This window comes from Hippichthys cyanospilos, chromosome 5 (genome assembly GCF_059441005.1).
Source record: "Hippichthys cyanospilos isolate Australia breed blue-spotted pipefish chromosome 5, RoL_Hcya_1.0, whole genome shotgun sequence".
NCBI classification, from domain to species: domain Eukaryota; kingdom Metazoa; phylum Chordata; class Actinopteri; order Syngnathiformes; family Syngnathidae; genus Hippichthys; species Hippichthys cyanospilos.
The window spans coordinates 26,692,291-26,719,649 of record NC_142373.1 but is presented as its reverse complement, the minus strand read 5'-3'; the positions used below and the strand labels follow the sequence as shown (position 1 = coordinate 26,719,649).

Below are 27,359 nucleotides of genomic sequence, written 5' to 3'. Positions count from 1 at the left end.
AAATGAGATTATTATCTATAAAAATTGTATAAGTATACCTAAAACATTAACACAAGCAATATGAGAACAAAACTTTAAACAAATTTTAACCACCTTTTTACAGCATTTATACAGACAGGTCAAAGGTTTGTTTAAGCAGAAAAAAACCCAAATGCATCAAAGTGCTTGAAGAAAAGATGCCAATCCTTATTTTATCACTATTACACTTCAAATGGCAAAAACAAACCTTTTCCCCTGCGGTCATCCACTCATTGATTTAGCCTTAGGGATCATTCCCATCATACAAATAATTCACACATTACAGATTTTTTGTGGTAATTAGAGGGTTTTTTTGTTTTTGTTTTTCTCGAATGAACAGTCCCATTCACTTATCACGTTCGATTTGACATTTTGCATTTAAAGTTTTCCAATTTCACGTTCACATTTACCTCATTCGTTTAGCCTAAGTAATAAAATTCCAATAATTCACATATTGCAGATATTTTTTCCTTAATTCCTTATTTTTGTTCGAATCATTTCATTCCTAATGGAAAAAATCTCCAATTCTCAATTGGAAATTTTTCGCTCACGTTTAACAGGCCGCTTGGTATAGTGGTAAGAACATCGGTTCACAATGTGAAGGATTTACCGGTTTGATCCATGATAGGGGTCATATGTTTCTTTTTCTTCTCAGATATCCGGTGGGTGAACTGACTTTGAACTAAACATGCAATTAAAAAAAGTTAATTAAATTTGACACAAGCTCATTCATTAATTTTAATACTTTATAATTTGTAATAATTCCTAATTTATAATTATTTTGTAATAATTTATAGTAATTATTTTTATACATTAAAGTCTTCACAAAAACACTAATAATTATTAATATTAAAATAAATTTAGAATGATTTTTCCAGGGTTCCCCCTTCAATATTTTCATTGTTCACCAATTCAAGCCAATGAAATATTTAACATGATTCCAACATTATCCAGTCTTATTCACATTCATTCAATGTCTTTAAATTAGGGTTTTTGTTCTTAAGTGATATAAGTCCAAAAAGATACAGAAAGATTCATCACTCTTTTTTTAAGTCATGGTTTAAAAGTCTAGAATAAAGTATATAAGTATGCCAGATGTATTACCAGGTGGTTAACCAAATATCTAGACAGCAACATTGTCTGATACGATTGAGTAGTTTGAAAAAAACATTTGTTTTCGATGATAAATAATTGCTAAATATATATATTTTTTCCATGCACTTTGCTCACTCTCATGAATTCTTTGTGTCCCAGTACAGTATTAGATCGAGTGACTTCCCTGCCATTAAATTTGGATTTGAAAAGAAAATCCATATAAAGCACAAATGTAATCATTCCTGTCCTTTTTTAAACTCTTCTCGTGCAGTGGATGGGATAGTGTGATAAGAGTGACAGTGAAACATTTTTTTTTAAACAAAATACAGGTTATTTTACAGTTAATGAACGGTAATGAAATATGTACCGGTTTCTGAAATGCAGCAAATAATTTTTATAAATACAGCACGGCACTTAACATTCAGGTTTGCCTATCATTTATTATACCTCTACCTTTTGCTTTGATTTAAAATATTTAGGGCAAGCCCTTACCTCATTTTTCTTATTTTCAATTTTGGATAAGCATGTGTGCCTCCAACATAGTTGCTGATGACTGCCATAAAAATAATAAGTATATAGAGTCTATAAGCAGAGTGACATTTTTAGCTACCAATAGATTTGCTCATTTTTACATTGGTCATTCTGTTAAGGCTACTTGAGTTGTGGCCATTTTATCAATTATAGCAATCTGAAGAAATCTTCTGATTTAACACAATAATGACATCACTTTCCTTTTGGATACTTCATAATTGGAGGTAACGGTTTAACTATTGTATATGGAGCTCATATGGTCTTAAATACATTATTTTATTTTCATTTCTTCAAGGTGAGCAACACAAAGTCAAGTACCGCATTAAAGGTCTGGGGTGCAGTAAATTGTTGTGTTTTGCAGTGGTTCACGTTGGGAAATATTTACGGCATTGTTATGTGCTGTGTTCTAGCAAGCAACAATTCCAATTATAGAAAAAAAATCAGGGTGTCGCATAGTTTAATTCAAGCTTTTTATTCAAAAGATTAACTTTAATTAGATCATGTTTTCTCCTCCCCTCTGTCCAATCGAGGTATATTAGTGGATTGTGTTTCACCTGCAGGGTTTTATGGGTAATTGAGGGCAGAAAGCCCGCAGAGATAAGATATTTATATGCGGGAGGTTTCATTTGTCTCATCACTGGCAGCATGTGGGGTGGAAGATGCCATGAGACCCACTAACACAAAGGCTCCGACATGGAGGTGGAGGAAGAAACACTGCAAATGTTGCTGGTTTCACACCAGATAATGACACATACACGATATGCTCCATGGTCAATCAGATTGTGCAAACAAGCTTTCTGCACACAGTTTGATCAATGCTGCCCTTGAATACAAATGCATGCAGCATATCTTTGATAAAATAGATTTGGATCTAAGCGTCAGCAGCATGCTAGCGACCTGAGTAAAAAGTGTATACAGTGATCCCTCCTACTTCGCGGTCTCAGATATCGCGGTCTCAGTACTTCGAGAGTTTTTCCAGGAAAAATTAAAAATATTTCAAAATAAAAAAATCATTTAAAAAAATGTGCAAAAATTGAAAAAAGCAAAAAGGCACATTATACTGTACTGTATTAATCAAATAACAAAGTAATATTAGTTAATAACTATGTTAAGAATTCTTTAAGCGTTGGAGTTCGTGACGTTTTTATCTTATTTTGAAATGCATGCTTTTAATTTGTCGGATCGCGTTGCATTTCCGTTTCCTATTTTACGTTCCCTGTGCGGTCATTTGGCTCGTTACGGTGACGTAGTGAATGACAACGCAAGCTCATTTTTATAGTTTATTATCATTTATGTTGATAACGCACGCTACTGCCTATGTTTAGTAAGCGATGATTGTTTATTCTGTTTATGTGTTCGTTTGTGTAGAGGTTGCACTTTATAGTTAGTAGTTATTTTTATTTTTATATTTTTTATATTTATATTTATATTTTTATATTTTTATATTTTTATATTTTATTTTTATTTTTATATTTTTATATTTTTATATTTTTATATTTTTATATTTTTATATTTTATTTTTATTTTTATTTTTATTTTTATTTTTATTTTTATTTTTATTTTTATTTTTATTTTTTAGTGTTTGCTAACCCGCTAATGTCAGCGGCTAAAAATACAGTATTTTCATAGATTCATAGGTCAAGTTCGGCAAGTGTTTATATGTTAGTTGACTGACTTTAACTATGTTGTTGATTTATTTTTCAACAGTTACATGATACACCATACATGAGCCAAAATAAATGTGGTTCAACGTGATGACTTGTGTACTCTTTTCACCGTTGACACCCCCCATTAAGTAGGGGGGATCATTGTACCCCCTTTTTTTTCTTAGGTGGTTGAGAGGCGCACGTACTAAACAGTTGCAAATCTATATGGATATTAGGACTGCTATATACGACTTTTGGTTCTTTGAAGGCAGGATTCTCAATTCTCAATCAAAAACAAACACGTTGGATTTACTCAATTCAATAGTGGACATTTGTTGCACACAAATTGTTTGCCTTGGCAGTAACTCACAGAATTGTGTTCAATCAACACAAATTATTCATTTTCAATAAACACAAGTACTTTGTGTTAAAACAACGTCATCACAATGTATTTTATTGAAGTAATTTCAGCTCTTTGATCATTTTACTCCAACACAATTTGATCACTTTACTCCTACACAATTTGATCACTTTACTAAAAGGTTTTTCAATCCCTTTACTGCAACCCAATTTGATCCTAAACTAACAATGTGTTTCTGTTATTCCAATGCAAATTACATACTTTCATGATTGTACATCAAATTTAATAAATGTATACAATTGTACTTTGAAATAATCGAATGTAAATATACAACGGAATTTAAAAGTAATGTATTAAATAAACATTTAAGTGTTTCCCCCAATTGAAACAAAATATTAGCATTGGCCAGAAATGAACAGAAATTTCAATATAACCCAGTATATGAAAGCAAATTTTACAAAGGATCCCCATTGCAAATGTTTGCAGAAAAAAAAACAAATAAAAACATGATTTCAGCCAAACTTAAGTGCCCTTTTTTTCAGTATTTATTTAAATAACATACTTAATTTGACAACAAGTATATTTGTTATCTTTCAGCTTTTCTGAAGTTTACAAAACAGAAATTGCAAATTCGACGCCTCCTTAAAACAAACTGGGTCAATTTCCCTCAAACTGCCAATGATTTAGTCAAAAACACCATTATAAAATAAAATAGTACTTTAGCTTTGCTGGCTTCATCACTTCTTTAGCAAGCATTTGTTGACACAAAACGCTTTTTAACAAATTTCAAAATTATTACATTTTTAAAAATATATCAAACTGGTTGAATTGATTGCTTTATTGAAGAGTCATGAATACTTTCATAATTTAATGTCAAATAAGATGAAATACCCACCGCTTCAGTGGCACAGTGAAAAGCACGTCTGCCTCACAGTTAAAAGGACCCTAGTTCTATTTATTATTGTAATGTTTAGCGGTAGGTTTTTTTTCTTCATTTCATTTTTTTAATGATTATTTTGACATTTGAATTAAGTATATATTTTTTATTTCATTTTTTGTTGTATTTTCTTAGTCTGATTGTGTTTGTTGTTTTTTTTGGGGGGGTGAAATTGCATTCAACAAGTTTCGCACTCAGGGAGTTGAAATCTGCGGGTTGCACTGGAAGTTCTACAGTTGGTAGTTGGTGTTGTTGACACTGTCATATATTATACGCACAATATTTGATATCGGGGAAGTTTTCTTGTGGCCAAGAGTGTTAATTGTTTGAAATGGTTGGATGTGTGTGTGTGTGTGTGTGTGTGTGTGTGTGTGTCCCTTTTTTTTTTTTTTTTACTTTTATTTATTTATTTTTCTTTCTCTCTGTTTCTTTTTCAGTCGTCAGCTTCGTCCCTTTTTTTTTGTGCTCAGACTCCTGACCATGCCCATCAGAGTCGTTCTAACTAGACCTCTTGCTAAGGCATGACCTCAGTCCAAAATGCGCTTAGATTTGTTTCGTGGAATACGAAGGGCATGGGGACTGCTCCAAAACAGGGCCGAGTAATGGCTCACTTGTGTCAACTTAAAGCTGATATATGTTTTATCCAAGAGACTCATATGCTCAATAAGGAAGTTGCATCACTTAAAAAGAACTGGGTTGGGTCACTGTACCACTCCTCATTTAGTAGTAAAGCATGGGACGTGGCTATGGTAATCAGAAAAGGCATTCATTTTGTGGTGGATGAGTCTGTGACTGATGTAAATAGCAGGTATGTTATGGTTTCTGGAACACTTCAAGGCACCCCTCTGTTGTTAGTCTCTGTATATGGCCCTAACTGGGACCATGGCTCTTTCATGCCAAACATGTTTGCTGCTTTTCCAAACATTAAAAATAGTTATATAATTATGGGGGTTGACTTTAATCTTGTCCAGGATCGTTCATCTACTAAAGCTGTTCCAGTTACTCAGTCCGCGAAGACCTTACTCTCACTTTCTCAGCAATAGGGCCTTATTGATCCTTGGAGACAGAAATTTTCCAAATCAAGAACTTACTACTTTTTTTTCTCATGTTCGTCACACATATTCATGCATTGATTTTTTTTCTGTGAGATCTCCGCTTGCTTTCAAGGGTTGCCCAAGTGAGTATAGCGGTGTCCGACCATGCGCCAACCTCCCTTGACCTGGCTCTGGTTGCCCAAACCTGCTCGCCTAAAGTGTGGAGGTTTCATTCTGGGCTTCTGGCAAAAGACAGTTATAAACAATTTATACAGTCTCAGATTTCTTTATATATGGATGTTAATGATACGCCAGATGTAACCAGGGGCATTCTCTGGGAGGCATCTCAGGCCTATATTAGAGGCCAACTTATTTCATATGTCTCCAATAGGAAAAAGGAGGAAAATTAAAAAAAATTCTGGTCTTCTTAGGGACATCAAAAAGTTTGACGGAGTATGCAACCAACCCCGATCCTTCTCTCTATGAACAGTGGGTTACTTTACAAATGGATTTTGATCTGGCTTCTACTGCAAAGGTCAGGACGTTGCTTTTGAAGTCCAGACAACGTTTCTATGAATCTGGCGATAAAGCAGGGAAGCTGCTTTCACATCAGGCCAGGGCTGATGCAGCAGGAACTGATCCAGCGTACCAAGTTTGGTTTGACAATGGGATAAAATCAGTTAATGATCTGTATGCAGACAATGTATTTTGCCCATTCGAACAACTTGCCAGAGCATTTGCCCTTCCAAATCATCATTTCTTTCGTTTTTTTTCAGGTCAGTAACTTCATTAAAAAACATTTATCCGCAATTTTTGGTATCTCCCCAGATGCGGAATTGCCAAGTAAAGTTGTACAAGCCTTGGCTTTCTCGAATCTTTTGGGCCGCAGGTTAATCCTGATACATTGGAAGTTTCCCCAACCCAGTTGGGTTAGAGAGGTCCTTTATAATTTGAAGCTTGAAAAGCTGAGATGTATATTTAATGGCTCTGTAAATATATTTCACAACACACGGGAATCTTTTATGCAATATATTAGGCTTTTGGATATTCCTTTTGATCTGGAGGACGAATGATAAATGTATGTGTTTATTTATTTATTTGTATTTTATTTTATTATACTTTATTTTTTGTTTTCATTTTATCAGTATTATTTTTTAATTCATTTATTTTTTCATTTTTGTTGATGTGTGTGGGTTTGTGTGATACTGTTTGGCCTTTGGGGTGTTTGGCCTTTGCATTGTGACTTGCTGCATGTTCAATGTATGTTGGGTTTTGTCTGTTTGGAAAATGTACAATAAATAGAGTTGGAAAAAGGACCCAAGTTCTCATGAATACGTTCATAATTTAATATTAAATAAAATGATGTTGCAGAGTCTTCCCTAGGAAAGAGAAAACATTTAAAATGTAACTGTTTTTATTTTTTTTATCAGCACAATGTAACATTGAATGTTTATGTGATTTAAAAGGTCTTTTGGTTTTCACAGGACCTCGGTGGGGTGAGTCCACCTCAAAGGAACTGGAAGGGCATTGCCATTGCCTTATTGGTCATCCTAGTGGTTTGCTCCCTCATCACCATGTCAGTCATCGTTCTCACGCCAGGTAAAATTCATTGGTAGCCCTAAAGCCCTCTTCTGCAATAACATGTTTTGATACACCTATCAAACACATAATTTTGTCCTAAATGACAGTTAAGACAGAATTTTGGCATTATAAATTTTGTTGATAGTGTTTTAAGACTCAATACCCAGCCCTAATATTTAATATTTATCTGTAGCTACTATATGTTTAACAATTGAAATATAATTTCAACACAACTCACATTCTCTAAAAGCCATTGTAATAAAAAGTTGTAATGAAAACAGGGTCTTAAAATTTAGAACAGATAATTTATATAAGTCCAGCATGAATGGGACTAGACAGAAATCCCATGAGACAAGATTTTTGACAAGAATGAGTCCTGGAGAACGAGACAAAGCAAGATTTTTGCAAAATTCGTAATATAAAATTCCACCAAAAAAAAAAAAAAATGTCTATAATATTTCCTTTTTAGTGGGCAGACTGCAAAAAGTCTAGGTCTAAAGTGCTGATGTAAACATACGTTGCTGTGAAAACGTATTTGCTCCCTTTCTTTGGTTTTTGCAGGTTTATCACTATCAAAGGTTTCATTAAACCAATAATAATAATATAATATACAAACCTGACCCTATGTGAAACGTAATTGCCCCCCCTCCTGTTAAATCACAAAACTGGAGTGACTCACCACAGTTCAGTTTCACAGGTAAAACCTGATTGCCGCTACCTTTGTTGAATCAAGAAATCATTTGAAAAGAATCTCACAAAGTGAAGTAGGCGACAAAATCCCAAGCACAGACACATCATGTCACGATCCAAAGACATTAAGAAAAAAATGGACTTTGTCAGTTTAAAAAAGGTTATATTTCCATGGTTGCTGGTGCTCCAGAAAACCATTGTCAGAGCCATTATCCAAAAATGGATAAAACGGTGGCAAAGCTTCCTCTGTGTACAGATAGGAAAGAGTGATGACATAAATCTCCAGTTTATGCTTGCTACACACAAATGTGGATCCGGAGGATTTGGCAAATCTCCACTTTGGCCGGAGTTTTTGAAACCTTTTTGTTTCCCTGGGAAGATATCTGTTGCAAGATGTCCAGACCTTCAAGGTCTTCTAACCCCTTTTGAATTCGGATGCCTACTTCTGCACAATTGATAAGCATCATCTCATAATCTGGCAACCATTTCAGCGTGATTATCTTTGCAGGGTAGCCCGTGGTTCTGCTGATTTGATGCTAAATTTGAACCATTTCCATGTACCTCTTTTTCTGAGACCAATGTGGGTAATGTGGAATGAAAAGTTAGAATCAGTAAATGCTTTTTATAATGCTTTTCATTTTAACCTTTTTAGTCAGCCTATAAACTTTTCAGAGCACCCTGGCATGTATAGCTATCTATTTATCAATTATTCAGTTAATCAATCAGAGAGGGAGAATGAGGGAGAGAGAGAGGGAGAGAAAGACAGAAACAGACAGACAGACAGACTATTGGCACATGCTTCCCATTTTTGTCAACTTTTATCAACTGTCTTTTGATACTTTTGACCAAAAAGTTTTGTTTGAAGATTATGGGTCATCATGTCCTAATCCAGGATTGTGACATTTTGCTCATTTTTTGGACACATTTTTAAGACATGTTATTCACTGATTTCTCCTAAATATAATTGATGAAATTGAAAACACAATACGCTGATATCATTTTCCTGATTTATGGACAGGCTGACTGTCTGACTGTATCATATTCCTGTTTTAATGGCCTGTACAGCTAGAGTGTCCTTTTAAGTCAAGGATTTGCACCAAGAATCAACCTTAGAGCGTGATGTGATCGAGATCATCCCCTACCCTTTCAGCCGCTGTTGCCTTCTACGCTCGGTTACCCTCAAGGCCTCCAGCTACAAATATCTGTGTGGGATGTGCAAGGAAAGCCAATATGGCTGACATTCAAAGTCATTTGGCCATCCTCCACCACTGCTCACAATCAACAGCTGTCCTATACAGAAAGGCCTGTTCCATGCCCAATCTAGCATGTTCTTTTAAAAACTGAAACATGTCGTGGGAAAATTGTTTTTTTTCCATTGAATATCATGGAAATATTGACGTTGAACCTGGATAACTGTACTATTTCCCAAAGTAGTTTTGCAAAAAACCTCATCGTGATATTTGACTCAACTCTCTCTTTTCAGACACTTATTAATGACATGACAAGAACAACATTTTTTCACCTTCGCAATATAGCTAAAATCCGCCCTATTCTTTCTCCTAGCGATGCTGAAACATTAATTTATGCATTTGTTACGTCGTGCCTAGACCATTGTAACATTTTGTTTTCTGGACTTCCCATGTTTCCCGTTTTTCATTACGGACTGCAGGAGGTGCTGCAGGTGCTGCATTTACCTTTGTCTGCAGCTATAACAAACATGGCCGCCTCCGGAGAAGTTGCTTCCCCCAAGTAATATAATTCAATGTAAACTAGAACTGTTATTTATTGTTTTATTATTTTTATCATATTTAAAACATACTGTTGGTCATTAAGAACAAGTCTTGACATGACCTCTTTTCATCGGTGAAGCCCTTTGAGACTTCAGTGATTCAGGGCTATACAAATAAAATTTGATTGACTGATTGATTGATTGATTGATTGATTGATAAATGTAGTGGCAGTCCGTGCCTTTCACACTCAGGCCTTCAGTGAATGGACCTCTCATGCACACGTACACATTTAAAAATCAATAAACCCGCATCAGCAATTAAAGCTTATCATTATACAAGCCAAAACTTAGAATAAGTCATAATAATTTCAAATTATTTGTCCACGAAGTTTTATGAAGTCCGCCAAGAGCAGGCAACCTTTAACAAGATTGTACGCTAAATTACAAATGGCAATTTAATATAAGTGTCACGTTCCGGGCAGAGTGAGTTGAGTTGGGAGGAGGAAGGATTGGCGATCTTATGACTCGATTGGCTATTGCAGATGTACAATATAACAAAAATACGGGCCTGTACACAATACGTCATTGCACACTGCACAGAAGCTTTCTACTTGTTCAAACGAATGCACCTCGCGCCTTGCTGCTAGGCAGACGTGGTCTGCCTAGAAGTCTGCATGGCAACACACGTTAGCTGAATTCTAATTGGCTAAAAATTCGACACTAAAACGGCAGCACATGTAGGAGTCTAACCATATGGATATAATATGAAACGAAAAGAACAGAATATGGAAAACAATTTTATATATAAAATATATATATTTAGTAAAAATACATTTAAAATGAAATTGACTTATTTTTTTCGTTATTATTGTTATTATAATTATTATAGTTGATTATAGTTGTGGTAATTTCAGGTTATATTAGGCCAGCAGAGAAAGCCTTGCTGGCTCTGACGGGTCCACCACTGCATACATGTCATATACAAAATGTTTTAGGAGTGCAAAGGGATTTCTGGATTAACCATTAGAGAGGATGACAATGCAAAATGTAGTTAGAGCAACCATCTTAGAATGATACATTCAGTCCCTGATGTCGTTGAGCCACAAACTGATATCCCTGATTACCTTTGGGACATTGCATGAGTAAATCGGTGACATCAATGTTAGGATGCACAGAAATATCAAAAGACGGTTGTAGTACAAAAGGCCCATATCCTTTAAAATAATGTCATGTTTGAGACATCACATTTTGAAAGGCATAGACACGTATGGGGATGTCAACACACCATATAGATGGAATCTGGATAGAAAAAAGAAGTCTAACAATCATTCAATGTTGTTTGTCGTACGGTCTTAGTGGAGGTGTTGAAAAAGACTAGCAGGTGTGGAAATCTCTCACTGTCTCAAAATTAGATTTGGTTCTGATTTTTGGGTCTCTGATTCAATTCTCGATTCAAAACAATTTTTGATTGAAAATTATTAGTTTCAATCCAAATCGATTTCTGTTTCAATCTATAGATGTGCAAAGAATCCTCATTCTACTTCAGCCTGCCTTCCTAGACAGAATGAGAAAGGCAGAATGTGGAATTTTGTTTTACATTGATATAGTTTTGATTAGCAAGGAACATGAGGTGCTACTTTTTAAAGCTAGCTATAAACTGTATAGCTGTATGGTATAAAATACAATGATACAAAAATAAAGTGTATCTGTATCCCTAAAAAAGTGAAACAAAATACTTTGTCATTCCACAGGAAATTACTGTACCAAAAATAGTATGTGGGTTTTTTTTTTTACCCAAATAAAAAATACTAATATTACTCAATACATTAATGACAAACAAGATATGAAAATAAACTTTTACAAGTTGCCAGCTAAATTGAGAGTATGGACAAAGAATGAAATGTGTGCAACTACGTGTACATCAGGAACATTATCAATAACAATGGTAACATTTAGTATTGATGGTATTGTCATTCACTTACACGTATGTGTGTAATATTTGATTGTATATTAATTCGGAGTTTGCGTACTTTATTTTATTTTGTTTTGTGTAAATGAGTAAATTATGGAACTTGTTGATTACGGAACTGCTTGATTATAAAATTGATTTCTGTGCTGTATGAATATTTCTTGCTGGATAGCACTTTTAATTCACATGCAAAGTGCATTAAAGCAGGAGACTTGCGGGGACTGACCGCTATTCCTGTTGGTGTTGATCAATTTAGGCAAAAGGCAGCGGAAATATTTATCACAGCTTCAACGTCATTGGGAGCTGTGATAGGGAAAAGTCACTTTTAAGGCTACCACAATCACCCGATCAGTGACGGTCAAACATGTTAGAAGCGGAGTGAAACGTTGCTGTGTGGCTTCCGTAAGTCACACGGGTTTGCACAACTCCAAAAGATGGTATTCCTCTCGATGTCAATGTATCATACCAGTATCACTGCTCGTTTCGGGCAAGACACTGGCAACTTTTATTTCAGTTTATTTGTAAAGCGGGATGGTGTATTGTACCTTGACTCCGCTGTCTGCAAAAGTTTCCTCCACACATACATTTATGCTTTCAATGAGGATTGGGTGGTTTAATTTCCCCCATTGTTAGTTTTTGTGCCTTCTGCCGCAGGCTTGGCTTTCCAGAATGGGCTGCGTGGTTGCACAGTGTGACTTGGACGTAATATCGACGTAATATCGGACGTGGAGTCATTTCTTTGAAGCTATGGTATCGATTTTGGGACATTTGAATTTGATTTAACTTGTAGTAGATGACAATTATAATTCTAAGGTGAATCAATTCTTTGGCACACTCCAATTGTCGTTTTTTTTTATTAGAGAGCTGGGAAACATAATTTTTAAACTTTAAACAGCCAACTGTCATGATAGGTGAACTCTTGATTTGAATTTCAATGAGGTATACAGAATTTCAATGGCTGTGTTTCTTTCATCAAGATTTACTTTCTAAGAGCAGTAACAGTCATTATATCTTAGTGCATAATATCTGTAAGAGTAATCTCAATGCATGCTTTATTTTTGCAGCTGACAACCAAGCTGGAAGTGACACCAAACTGACTGTGGAGGATCTCTTTAAACCAGAGTTCAAGATCCATGACCCAAAGGCTAATTGGATCAATGGTGAGTCATACATTTGGCATACAAATCATTGCTTGTTAGTCCTTAAACAGCTACTCTGTATTTCTTTCCTACAGTCTGCATTATGATATGGGCTGCTTTAGCAAACTGCTGTTTGCAGATATTTATGTGTGCTTAATAGGTGCTCTAGCGAGGTCCTCTATATGGGAGTGTATGAAAAAAATAAGCTTGAGAAAAACTGAAAGGGATAAAAGGTTTTTGCCGCTTAATTTTTCAACATGGTCCCCATCAAGGTCTGAACGGTTGCTTTAACAGCATTGAAACGCTTTAATCATAATCATATTCATAAAGCGTTTTCTATCCTTGAATTCACAAGACCTGAATCATGGAAACTTGTTCACCATGCCTTTAGCAGAGAATTCCAAAAAGAGGCATCAGAAATGAAGTCCATATTGAGATGGCATTTTCATGAACGATGTGTGATTGTCCTAAGCTAAGAAAGTGGGACATCCCTCAACTTAGATGTTACAGTTGACTGAGTTCAAACTGCCTTCAAGCAGAACCTCCTTTAAGTCAATCAGAAGAGACAGTAGGCAACTTCCTACAACAACTGTTTGGCACATCTTATATGGATGACTGCACAACACCTTACAAACTCCAGAAAATGCAATGAACATGTGAAACACACATTGAACAAGTGTCCTTGATTCCATTTTTGCAAGTTAATTCGTTATTGAGAGGATTCCATTACTAGATCTGAAAAAAGTATGGAAACATTGTTAGCATTACAATAAATTTAATGAATTTAGCTTAATTTAGCTATATTTTATTATCATTCTTAGTTCAGTCCATCCATCCATCCATTTTCTAGAGCCACTTATCCTCACAAGGGTCACAGGTTTGCTGGTGCCTTTCCCAGCTGGCTTCGGGCAGTAGGTGGGGGACACCTTTAAATGGTTGCCAGCCAATCGCAGGGCACATAGAGATGGAACAACCGTTTGCGCACCCAATTACACCTAAAGAGAATTTAGTATGTCCAATACACCTGCCATGCATGTTTTTGGAGGGTGGTAGGGAGCTGGAGTGGCCATCGAGAGCGCGGGCTTGGGGAGAACATGCAAACTCCACACATAAAGGCCAGAGTGAGGTGGATTTTAACTCGGGTCCCTTTAACTGTGAGGCGTGCTATCCACTGTTCCACCGAGATGCCTAGGAAGGAAAATGTCTCATCAAAATCTGGAAAAAAAGGAAAAGATGTACAGTGAATTCCAAACACTTGAACAAAATAAAATGGTGTGGTGCTGTCTCAGTTTGGACACTGGATGTCACCCACGTAATGATATGCATAAAAAAAAAGAAAAAAAAAGAAAAGAAAAAGTCATAATGTAATGTCAAATACATGGGCACTAAATCCATCCACTAAACAGCTAAACTGTGAAGAAAGTCAACTTAAAAAAAAATGCAAGACTGATTATTTATAACACAACAAGGACCAAAGCTGAACGTCTAGCCCAACCCCGGCCACTGGGAATCTCTTCTGGGCAATTTTACCTTCGCTGAGCAGTAGCATAACGAAGCAAAATGCTAATGCTAATGTGAATGTTCCACTTTTTACTCTGTTATAAAAGTAAGAATTTTTGCATATTGTAACTTTTGTTGTTATGGACGAGGAAGCCTGCAGAGTACGACTGAGTCAGTTGTTAATGAGCCCTAACATGAGTTGCGGCTGGCACCTTGCAGTAATTTTCGGTGTTGATCTTCATATTGCTTGTAAAAGTAAGAATTTTCACAAAACAAAGACAGTACGTTTGACACACCTGCTCTAAATTGTCTTGAGGTGTAATTGGGAGATTGAATTGTTGTTTGCTTGGTGTGCCCTGCAATTGGTGGGTAACCAATTCAGGGTGTCACCCACCCACTGCCTGAAGAGGGCTGGGTTAAGCACCAGCAAGCCAGTGATCCTATTGCGGGTACACAGATATAGAAAATTAATGGATGGTTACTTCAGTAGATCAGGAAACTTAAAATGTGCCCAAGACTTCTGAACATACTCTCCATTTTTATGACACTACTGCGCTCGGTTCAACAAAGGACAACATATCTCTGCTTTGTCTCTACACATTGTAACTGAGGGTCCATAACATAAAAATTCTGTTGTTTGGATTCATTTTCCTGTTTGTTATTTATTGGATTGATTCTACAATTGCCACATGAGGATCATATGTCTGCCTGGCTGGTCTTAGCTTGCAATATTAAGTGAATCTGATTCTTTTGATGAAGAAGATAATTATACCTCAAAGGGTGAGGATGGGCTGGGCGTTGGCATATTTGTGTTGTTTTGTTGTTTCTCTTTTATTTCAGCTTCTATGACTTCCCCCATTTTGGCCATGAACTGTATAAGTGCAGCTTCATGCCTCAGGGCAGAAGAAAGAAGCAAGGTCTTCCATCAATATTTCATTCTCTATTGACATCTTTCCACGATCTTCACAATGCCATCTCATTGCCTGAGCTGACCTTAGGCGAGAAACAGAATTGATGATGTGCAATGAGGCAATCTGTAAAAACAGCTTTTCAGGTTGGTTCGTCGATGACTGGGCAAATCAAACTCCTAGACAATAAGGACGATAAGACAGATGGGTGATAGTACAGCTTGATCACCAGGTTTTGGAGAAACAATGAGATTTCCCCCCCAAAGCTTTTTGGGGACTTAGCTGGAGTGGTCTTAAAGTCCAAATCACATCGTTGCTGTCTGTGATATGTCATACTAGAAATGTCATTTGTTAAATAATTGTTCATATGTAGGGCATAAAACTTTTATCATGGGCCACATTGTAGTGATAGTTTCTGTCAGAGGGCTGGTATAACTGTGAAATCAAATAATTTTAGCTGTGATTGTCACACTTCTAACTATTTTCAAAATCATAGGCTGGTAAAAACTGTTCAAAAGAGAGATTGTGAACAAGAAGCTCTTTTTTTTCCAACAACATTTTAAAAGTCAAAGACAGATTGCAAAATTGGTGTTTTAACCAGAAAGTTGAAGTTGAATCAGCACTCCACAGACCTTGACTTTGACATCTTTGATTTAGTATGTCTAATACACCTGCCATGGATGTTTTTGGAGCTTGGCAAAAAACCAGAGTGCCCACACAGGCTTGGGGAGAAGATGCAAACTCTACACAGGAAAGCCAGAGTAATCTGGACTTGCACTTGGGACCCTGAACTTTGAGAGAAAAATACTAACCACTCCGTCATCAAGGTGCCTTCACAAATGTCATCCATTTTAAAATTTTACAAGAGTTATTGGTTAATGGAATTATTACATAGAACCCTAATTGATTTTTAGTGCCAAAAATGTAAAACACAAATTAGAATTTATTTGAAATATTCTCTAAAATCTACAGTGAAGCCCTCCCTTCCACTAAACAGTCTCAACACAGTTTACATTTCCTGTCAGACCCACAGAGAAAGAATGGGATCCCCGGTATCAACAGACTGCAAATGAGGGACCAGCAGAAAAAATATAAAATACCCACCTCTGGCACTATCTACAACATAGTATGCTCAAAGTGCTTCTAAGTCTCACATAAACCATTGTAGGGCGCTGCCAGGTCCAGTGGGATTTATTTATTTAATTATTTGCACAGAATTAATGTGAAACTATTCTATCTTGCTGTATCATTCTTTGGGTTTAATTGAAAATTACAGGCACTGCTAGCTCCCATTAATTACCAGACTCCCTAGTATGTGATAAAATTCTGCTTATTTGCTTCACTCAACAGTACCAACAGACATAAATATTTGTCCATATGTCACAAACGTAAATGTATTGAATCATTTACTGTTGCATATTCCTTTAGGTAAGTCCTTTTTATAAATGGAGCATGATGGAACACAGAGACACACTACTGAGTCACACTACTGAGAGAATTAACAGCTGAACTTTTCATCCATGAACCTATACCACTTATCCCATGACAGGTCTGTCAATCTTATAGAGAGACAGTCAATCACTGGGATGGCATAAAGAGTGGTAATCATCCGTGTTCAATCTTACGGGAAATGTTATATCTCAAAATTCAACAGTAGTGTGATGGTATTATAATTACTTCTGCTTATACATAGCGCTTATCTCAAACCAAACAAACATTTTTGCCTTGAGGAATATTGCATCTTTAAGGTCACTATAAGGCCTTGACATTTTACTTTCTTATATCCTTGATACTGTATCATCTCAGAGAACCAATTTTAGAACATAGAAGCACATGATGAATTAAACATGGCAAGTTTAAATATAGAATTCTTGGGGGAAAAGCAGATGTGTAACAGCACAAAGCCCATTCATCTCATATTCTGTGATATAATCTGACTAATTACTGTATGCATTTTAGCTGATTAGGAATTTTCACCTCATTTACTTGGTATATTATCACTGAGTGCTACAAGAAATATGTACATGACAAACATAGTATTATATTTTTAAATAAATATTTGTTCACATAAAATGAGACTAATCAAGACACACACACACACACACAACTCTTGTCTAGTAATCTGTAATGGGTCACATGACAGCAACTGCATTACCTTGGCACAGATTACAACATACTGTATGCTGTATTTTGCATTCACTCAATTCAGGACCACCCTTGTCATGACTACTTTACAGTTTAATTATAGAATGAAATTATAATTAGATAATAATGTTATACTGTAATTATGGTATATAACATCTCAGGTGAACCTGAAGTCAATGCAGGTGTTTTATATATATATATATATATATATATATATATATATATATATATATATATATATATATATATATATATATATATAGCTTGTTTGTTCAAACATAGACTGTCCTGGCCTAGAAAAACAAATAAAAAAATCCAAGAAATGTAACTTTCTCTGTTACATTTTTTCACATTTTCACTGGTGTTTCAAAACAAGAAAAATATAATGAATTATCTGGTGCCATGTGTATGATCTCTTTGTCTTGGTTTTCCATCAATATCAGAGTATAAAACTTGATTTCGTAGGCGGATGTGCTGAGCACAAGAAGAAGGGGGCTTTTTAACTCATCCATTCACTTTATTGCTCCCATAAACGAAAAGCCGTTCTGATGAAAATGAAGCATATCATCATTAGTGTTGCATAGGTGGTGACAAAATAAATCCGGCATATTAACCACAAAGGCCAACGTGTACTCTGTATTTTGCAATGGATGCTTTGAGAACTGTCACAGTGTATTGTTTCTTTTTTGGTGGCTGTACGTCAGTACTGTCAAAACCAGATCACAACACAGAGATTACGTATTTATTTTGTAAAATGACACATGAAGCAAAGCATATCATAATGTCTACTTGGCGTGGGATAATCTTCCCACTCATGATTCACACTTGGGTTAACATTTGCATTACTGATCCGTGTCAGCAATGATTTAACAATTCACAGATCACCAATGTACTATATTTAGACTATATTTAGTGGTATATGGCTCTTTGAGGGAGTTTTATTTTTTTAAATGTGATTTATTATGTTGTTTGGGAATGTGCATGTCTATGTCACTGATAAATATATTTCATTGACATCATTCTTCCATTGGTGAGGTGTGTCATATCTACTGTACAGTCAGTGCTACTTTTGCTAATTTCATTTTTCCAAAGAACAATGCCATCCATTTAATAGCTGCTTCTTTTTTGTTTGTTTTGTTTTATTTTTACTGTATTCATGGTGCAGGTTGATATCAGCAGTGCATCAACATCATTGAACAGCAGTCACCTGCTCCTCAACTGAAAAGCTTCCTTTTTGTAACTCATACCTCATTTTGGAAAATGAAGGATAGTTTTCACAAATCTTCTCAGTGCTATCGAGATCCATCACCAAACATCAGTCAAGGGGGATCATGAAATGCATTGGAGGTGGAGGGGCATTTACTATTACTTACCGTGTTGCATGGCTTGAATTCAACGGTGTAACTTCTACAGTTTAAAAAAAAAAAATCACTATTGGTGCACTGAAAACTCCTCAAACAAAGTGTGGTTAATATAGCACTTCTGATTTGTGTTCATACAGTGACACTGAATTAGTGACACGTTCAGTGAGCCTCGTTGTGACCTCGCTCGTCAGGGTTTGAGAAATTTGTGTTTGCCGGAAAGCCCAAACGCAGCAGGCTCTGTTACAGGATTGCAGGACAGGCCGTCGTAGTTTTACTGTTTTTTTATTCTTCATACGTTCCCAATGTTTCTGAAACTGAGAGATGAGCAGTTTCATAACCATTTCTGAAAGAACAAATTGCTGAAATTACCTTTGAATTACCTTTTATTATGAACACCGATTGATGTATGACTGAAGCATTTACATGGTAAAAATGTTCAGTGAGCACTATTTTGGGTATACAGTGATCCCTCCTACTTCGCGGTCTCAGATATTGCGGTCTCAGTACTTTGCGAGTTTTTCCAGGAAAAATTAAAAATATTTCAAAACAAAAAATAATTAAAAAAATGCACAAAAATGGAAAAAAATTGAAAAAGCAAAAAAGTACATTATACAGTACTGTATTCATCAAATAACTAAGTAATATTAGTTAATAACTACGTTAAGAATTCTTTAAGCATTAGAGTTCGTGACGTTTTTAATCTTATTTTGAAATTCATGCTTTTAATTTGCTTTTTTAATTTGCTTTTAATTTAATAGGAAATAAAATACAAAAAAAGGATTGTTTATGGTTACTGCGGCTATATTGGGCCATACATAGAAATCTTGGAACTGATACCATACTTCGCTGGTTTCAGACTTCGTGGGGGGGTTGACACCCCCCATTGATCGTGAAGTAGGGGGGATCACTGTATTTAGAACCAACGTTGTATTTTATTTTTTCTGGTACCAATCATGAAAAAGCAGGTTTAGTTTAATCGGGCGACATTACATCGCAGACACTCATTGATTCTCATTACTCAAACGTCTTGCATTTGTTGGATTGCCCCTGAGGCCCTTGTGTTCATTCCACTCACTATGAGAAGCATTTTGCATCAATGAAAGATGCATATTGCCGAGCTGTGTTGTCACCAGCAGCAAAATCTCAAGTTTATATTTTCTGGTAGGCAGCTACGTCAGCACTCCCAAATATCGGCACCTTGGAAACCACTAAATGTGTGCTGTAACTCTACTCTTTCACTGTGGGTGAGTGCGTTGTGAAGTGGGCTCTAGAGCATTCAGTTTAATAACATGATGACTTTGAGTTTAACCAGCTATGGCATTTAGTGTCTTCAGACACAGCTTTCAAACATTATGCAACTATGGCTAAATTATTAAATGTGAATCATGCATATTGCATCATGCACACGGCTCCCAGTCAGTGTTTCAATTAGGCAAAAATTAAAGGGCTGCAAAAGATACAAAAGTAAAATAAATGTGAAAAATAAAGAGTTTTCCGAATGCGTAATTTGCTATACTTATGTTTCTTATAGCTGCATATTTTTGATCTTCGGTTGATTTGGATCAGCATGAATGCACATGGATCATCTTGTGTTGTGTTATGGTTTGTTATCCTACTTCATGCAAACAATCTTTCTGATTCTTTTTCAGCTATAGCAAAACAATTTAATGTCCGTATTTGTATGTTAGTTTTTTGACTGACTATATGTGTTAACGCTTTCTAAATTAGTACAGTGGACCCCGTGTTACGAACTTAATCTGTTCAGCGGCTAGGCTCGTAACTCGAATTCGCCGTATGACGGGCAATCCAAACCTATGTTAATTAGTGAAAGCGTGCAACGCGTGCAAAAACCTTAGGTAAAAACATAACGACTTTATACACATATTAAAAATTTGTAACATAATCTACTGTACAGTTAAATTAAATAACATAAATATTCAAAGGAAAAATGACATTTACCTTTGGGTTGACGTGACTTGAGCTGGTGGTGGGTGGAGGCGGAGGGGAGCAGAGATGAACCCGCAGAATTTTTTATTTTTTTTTCTTAAACGAGAACATATCACCGGCGATTTCCTTCTCTTTAATCCGTAATAGAAGAAGCCTCTCCATTTTGTTGTTGACTGAGGTCTGTCCCCTGGCAAGAAAAGTCATGCCCTTAGAAGACTTGCTTGCTTTAATAGCTTCCTAGTTCTAGAGAATTGTACCGATTGCCGAGCGGTTACGGCCATACTCACTGCCAAGGTTAACTATGCGTGCGCCTCCTTCGTATTTTTTTATTATCTCCTGCTTTGTTTTTATTGTCATCATCCTCTTCCTTTACCGCCACTTGCAATTTTAGAAGCCATGTCTAACAGATAAAGTTTGCAAAGTCAACAACACACCGACCAGCTCGTGCCATCAAGCAAGATAGGGAGTTCGGCCAATAGCATATTGGCATTTCTGTGATTGACGTGACGCCGGCCAATAGCATATCTGCATCTCTGTGATTCAGACTGTGACTGTGACCTTAATCGACCAATAGCATATTGGCATTTCCGTGACATGCGAGAAAAGTTGTTTTTGTTGATGCAGCAAAGCGAAAAAAAATAGTGCGGACACACTGACCGGCATGTTGGATGATTCGTAAGACGAAAGGTTTGTGCATAAGGGGGACAAAAAAACGCCGTGGTCCACGTCGTAAGATGAAAAATACGTAAAACAGGGGGTTCATAAACCGGGGGCCCACTGTAGTTGTAGGTGCCAACTCCCAGTAGTCAGTCTGATCTATTTGTTATTTTTGACCAAAGTCAATTTAAAATTCTCTTCTTGTATAGCCAAGTGCTGAATAAATATGTATTTGTTATGTTTGTTGGCATGGCTCACTGGCCACTGGGACATTTGTGTTTCCGCCCGTTTATGACAAGTGAGCTAGGTGCATGTTACCGTCCCTTTAAGCACTTTGAGGCCTGTCACACAGGTGGCCAGTTGGGACTGATCGTGGAAATGGCCTGCGCTGTTTCCTTGTAGAGTTTTCCATTCAGAAGAATTTACAGTGGAACCCCGGGTTACGGCGTCCCTGGCTTACGTTTTTTTTCACGTTGCGATGAGGAATACTGAGTTGTCCTGTCCCCTCTTTAAGGCTTTTATCCCGCTTTACGCTTAACATCAACAACTGTCATGACCTGTGGGGTTGGGGTTGTGTGTTGTTTTGCCTCTCTCTTTAGGCGTTCTTAGGTAATTGCTCTTATTTTCTGTTGGCGTCAAACTGCCTCCGCTGCAACGCATCACTATAATGCTGGTCAGTGTCTCGACTCCCGATTATTCTGGTCTGCCATTGGTCGGCGCCCGGGGTCACAAAGATGGCTGCCTGAAGACTTGATTTTGGACGAGAGAACTTTCAAGATCGTATTTATTATGCATTTAAGTGCTTAATTTAAACTTGAATTGGTTATTCATGAGTTCCAAGATTGCTAGTGATGTGAAAGAGAGAAGTAAGAAAATGATTTATATGGAAACGAAGCTGGAAATAATCAAGAGCCTAGCCTCGGCTACCCTTACTAGGGAATATGGCCAAGTGCCACTCAAGGATAAATAAATCCTTTATATATTTTTTTATTTCTGATGTTATTTAATTGTATGCATGTATATTATATATAAGTAGCACTTACTATACTATTTTATTTCACGATTTTTAATATGTAGATACAATTTTTATGTTTTTTCCCTGGGGTTTTACACACATTAGCTAATTAACATAGGTTTGGATTGCCGGCCATACGGCGAATACGCATTACGATCCCAACCTCGAAACGGATTGATCTCGGCCCACTGTATTTAGAATATATTTAGAAAATAAGAAGTGGATTTCAAGACTCTGGAATAAAATTTGTTATCCTATTTTTGCATCATTACCATGTGGAAGTTTCTTTACGGGCAAGCACAAGAATAAACCAAGGCACAGTTGGCATCTCAACTCACACAAGTAGTATTATTCTTTTTGCACAAAAACATAATGAGAAGATATAGAACTATACCGAAAGTATGCCTCCGTGTTGTGGCATTGTAATGTTCTGCGAGATATAGTCAGGTGTGCCATGGGAATTTATCAAAATTGCCATTTACAATTCTTTTTTGTCATCTGTGAGAGCAGTGTGTTGCAGAGTAATCATGTATTTGACAGACGGAATTAATTCGAGAGAGACGAGAGAGAGAGACACCCTTTCAGGACATTTAATTTGCACATTTTTATTTTACATGTCCAGTGATCCGGAAATCGTTTAGTCCAGAGGCTCAATATATATATATATATATATATATATATATATATATATATATATATATATATATATATATATATATATATATATATATATATATATATATATATATTTTGAAGTGCTTTCTGTGTGATGTTATTGCTAAAGTGCTAATGGTGTACTAACATTGCTAACGTCCAAAGTGGTATGTTACATATATGTTCTTATGTGAATATATGCACATATATGCATTGTTAAACACGCATATATCTTTTTGACAGCCATCTTACTCCATAGTGGTGTACCCCGAGATGTTTTCAAAGAAATTAAGTGTGTCTAGTCTAGAAAAAGGTTGAAAAAGACTGGTGTAATTTTTGTACAGTGATATATAAATCAATTGTGTGGGATTTTGATTCAATTGGCACATAACTGTTATTGCTTTTTATCCTGTGTCAGTAAATTTGTTGAGAACCCTATTGTATGATTGAGTCCATAACTCTACCATTCCTGTCTTTATCCATGCATCTTAGGGTCCACATAGTCCTTTCGATTTATAGTTTATGTCAATGTTGTGAATTCACAGAGTTGAATATTATTAAAGTTTAAGGGGAACTTTACATTACAGTTTCAAAATGATAAACCACAACACGAAATCAAGTATGGAATAAATTCAAACCAGGAACTACCTATAAAAATTCTTACTTTCCAGTCAATTTGGTGCCGATGTGGTAACTTTAGCAATACTAAACGGTATATTGGTTGACAGTTCAGCAACGGTAAACAGGTCAATGCACTAGCCATTATCTAACACGTTTTTCTCAGTCCCAGTGTTGTGCCAATATTTGTATACGCTGCCCCTGCCTGCAAATTGAGCTGATATGTGGCTATTCTGATTCTGATTTCTCAAGTTATAAAATTTTCCCGAGTTCCCCCTGCAATGTGCTCATCCAATAGTCATTGCTGTTTGGTGCATTGTATGGGAATTTCTATAACTGTGTGTTGTCCTATTGTGTGAGTGGTCATTGAACACATCTCCAGGCAACTTCCTCTCAACAGTGAATACAGTTCTGTTTCTATTGTTCATACATGCAGCTATTGATCATTGAATGCAAGCGCTTTTTTTCCAAACCTTGTTCAAAAAAACTGAAAATCAGGTAGCACCTCATGGTCTCACTTTAGAAATGCGCCACCGCAGATGCTCAGATCATGTTCGATCTGACTACATTTCACATGATTTTTAGACACAAACAGAAAGTAGCTCTGAATGTAACTCAGGTATGCTGCAAATAAAAATGAGAAAAAAATAGGAAGGGATCTAAATTACTGTATGATCTCTTGAATTGATTTATCATCATAATCGCCATAACAACTGTGTGATTCAAATACACATGGGCCAAACAATTGGTTAGCTTAGTGGACCCAAACAAAATCCTAATGAAGACAAGACGAGATACATTGTAGAAGTCTGATTTTTTTTGCATGCGATAACTCATCTGTGACCTTCAACAAAATGTTTGAAGGTTTTGTGGATTGCTTCTAATGTACTGAATAAATTGGCATGTATATTTTTGAAGCATTAGAGGACATGACAATAAACGTTACACCCAATATGGGTTCTGTTGAAGAGGACAATAAATAATTAACAATAATTACTTAATATATTGCATTTTTTTTCATCTTTTTTTTTTCAACTTTAGAACTACCAGAGCCAACATTTTGATACTTTTCAAGTGTGATGGATTATTAGTCATTATTGCATTAGTTTATATACATGAATGTGCCGTTCTTGGCCATTAACTTCTCAGTGTCTATGGGCAAACAGGTCCCTGTTTCCTCAATCTGTAGCAATTCTTTGCCTAGTGTAATTTTTTTCATGCTTTAATGTCTTATGTGATATAATCTAGTTTGATGTTAGACGTATCAAGATCAATGGCCCAAATTTGGTTAATGATGTTCCTGGCCCCATGTGTATACACACACGCAAATACACACGCACACACTCACACACATATGTGTATATATATATATATATATATATATATATATATATATATATATATATATATATATATATATATATATATATATATATATATATATATATATATATTTTTTTTTTTCTAATTGTATGCATGTGTGTGGGTGTACAACTGGATCTTTAGGTGTTTCCCTGTAAAAGTGCTCTGGCACATCTGAACATCTGGATTATGGCCCATCATCTTCAAACAAAACTTTTTTGTTGGAAAGGCTCAACCGTAAAGCCTAAATCGCAGAGCACAAAGTGGAAGAATAGTTCTTGTAATGATGTGGCAAAGGTAATGGAAGAGAGAATTCATAAAAGCTGATGAAAATCAGAAGCATGTGCCAATAGACTCTCGCTCTCCTTTTTTCTCTGTCTGTCTGTCTCTCTCTCTCTCTCTCTCTCTCACTTGCTGACTGTTCAAGGCCAGAACATACCCAGCATGAACATTTTTTTTTACCCCAGCACAAAGAAATTCAAGTCAAAGCATTATCTTTTATTAGTCCATTTTTTTCATGTTAAAAAATAATCTTTGTACAATTACTTTTATTTTCTGTTAGGATGCATTTTCTCAAGTGATAATTTTAGGTATGCTGATGTTAATGGTTTCGTTTGCCCAATTTTAAGTGAGTTCTTGTTTGGACTGTAAGCATATGTCAGCAGCTCTAGTGCTGAACAATTTTTGCCCCCCACCAGACAATTACGCAGCTCAAAATGTCCTGATCTTGATTCCAAACCCTGTAGTACTCATGCATAAAGTATACCCGCGTATTTTTTAATGAAAACAGCTTAAATTTGTTATGTATGTCCTGTGATTGACTGACAGCTTGTCCAAATTTTGCACTTGCTGTCTTACTACCAAGTCACATGGGGCTGGCTACGGCTGAATGTTAATCTAAACATTTTTATATGGACATACAGTATGGACAGGCATGCAAGAATCACATCAGTTGTTCACATCTCATAATGAAACAGTTATAAGGTCCACAAAACACACAGTAAAAGCAGGTATATTGTACAATGTAACTAACTAACTAACTTCAAAGCCCAAACACACTTAGCTGCAGAGGTAGACCTAAGGAAGAAAAAGAATTGCAGAGGGATTTCATTATTCATTGGGTTACTGACGTTGGGCATTACTTATACATCACAGTCTTAGCTTGTTCTTTTTCAGGTACAGATATTCCATTATTTAAAGATACAAGTGCCGTGCAGTGCAGGAACCAATGGTAATGTTTAAAAGATAACTGGGCAGAGTTCACTTTTATCAATTCTGAATGCTAATTTTTTTTTTTTTGCGGTCATAATATGACATAGGTTTTTCCTGAAGCAGTCAAGTGTAGACATCCTTTTTGAGACTTGATTAAGGAGCACTAGACTCTCTCATGTTGCACACAGTATTATGAATAAACAGTTTTAAAGCATTTTTATAGTAAAATGTTAACTTTTTTTGCACTTTATTTCTTATCTGTAATTATAGTAAGATAGGTTCGAAGTGTTTTAACTGTTTTTGCTTATTTTGTGGGTGGCTCGGTGGCGCAGTGAATAGCACGTCCGCCTTACAGTGCAAGGGACCCGAGTTGAAATCCACCTGGCTCTGGCCTTCTTGTGTAGAGTTTGCATGTTCTCCCCATGGGTTCTCTCCAGGCACCCCGGCTTCCTCCCATACCCCAAAAACATGCACGGCATGTGAATTGGACATACTAAATTGTCCTCAGGTGTGATTGGGTGGGTGATTGGCTGTTTGTCTCTGCAATTGGCTGCTAACCAGTTCAGGGTATCTCCCGCCTACTACCCGAAACCAGCTGAGATAGGCACCAGCAAGCCTGCGACCCTTGTGAGGATAAGCGGTGATAGAAAATGGATGGTGGTTATTTTGTTTTTCATCATGCCAGTTCCTATCATGTAAAGAAATGTAATTTCCCATGTGTATAAAATGCACTGTTTCAGTAGTCAGCAATGTTTAACATTCAATGAGCCATTTTGACCTGATTCCACGGATAAGACAACACTGCCACAGAGGCAAACGGGAGGGTAGAAGCGGATGGAATCAATTGGGTGTTAGCAGCCACAGGAGTTGCTTACTGCAGCTTTGCTTAACCAACGTTGTACCACCTTATTTTTTATTAAAAGAAGCAAGCAGACCGAACCAACGTCCATCCATGTTCACAAACAGGGGCATTCAGAAGAGATTTATTCTGTGTTAAGAATTTTTCAAGAACTCCAGTTTGTATTATTTACTTAATTGTATTATCTAATTTTGAAATATCTGCTTTTAATCTGGAAGGCTGCGCTGTTTTTCCAAGTTACATTCTCCGTTCATCTTTTAGCTCCTGTTAGTGTTACCTTTGGTTGTTAGCTTCTTGGTTTCAAGAAAAGAACTAGCAGAGTGACCCAACATTTGAGTCCATCCTTGCTCACATGAAGGGGCATTTATATTGTGTTAAGAATTTTTCA

General features: G+C 36.2%; 1 protein-coding gene across 1 annotated transcript in view; it reads left to right on the top strand.

The window, feature by feature from the left end:
• Positions 1–6,127: 6,127 nt before the first annotated feature.
• Positions 6,128–27,359, top strand: part of LOC148424156 (inactive dipeptidyl peptidase 10-like) — a 66,969-nt gene continuing 45,737 nt past the window's right edge. Inside the window, exons 1-3 of the mRNA XM_088415056.1 lie at positions 6,128–6,274; positions 7,107–7,221; positions 12,656–12,751. Coding sequence (XP_088271182.1) covers positions 6,128–6,274; positions 7,107–7,221; positions 12,656–12,751 — 358 coding nt within the window. The remainder of the gene's footprint in view (positions 6,275–7,106; positions 7,222–12,655; positions 12,752–27,359) is intronic.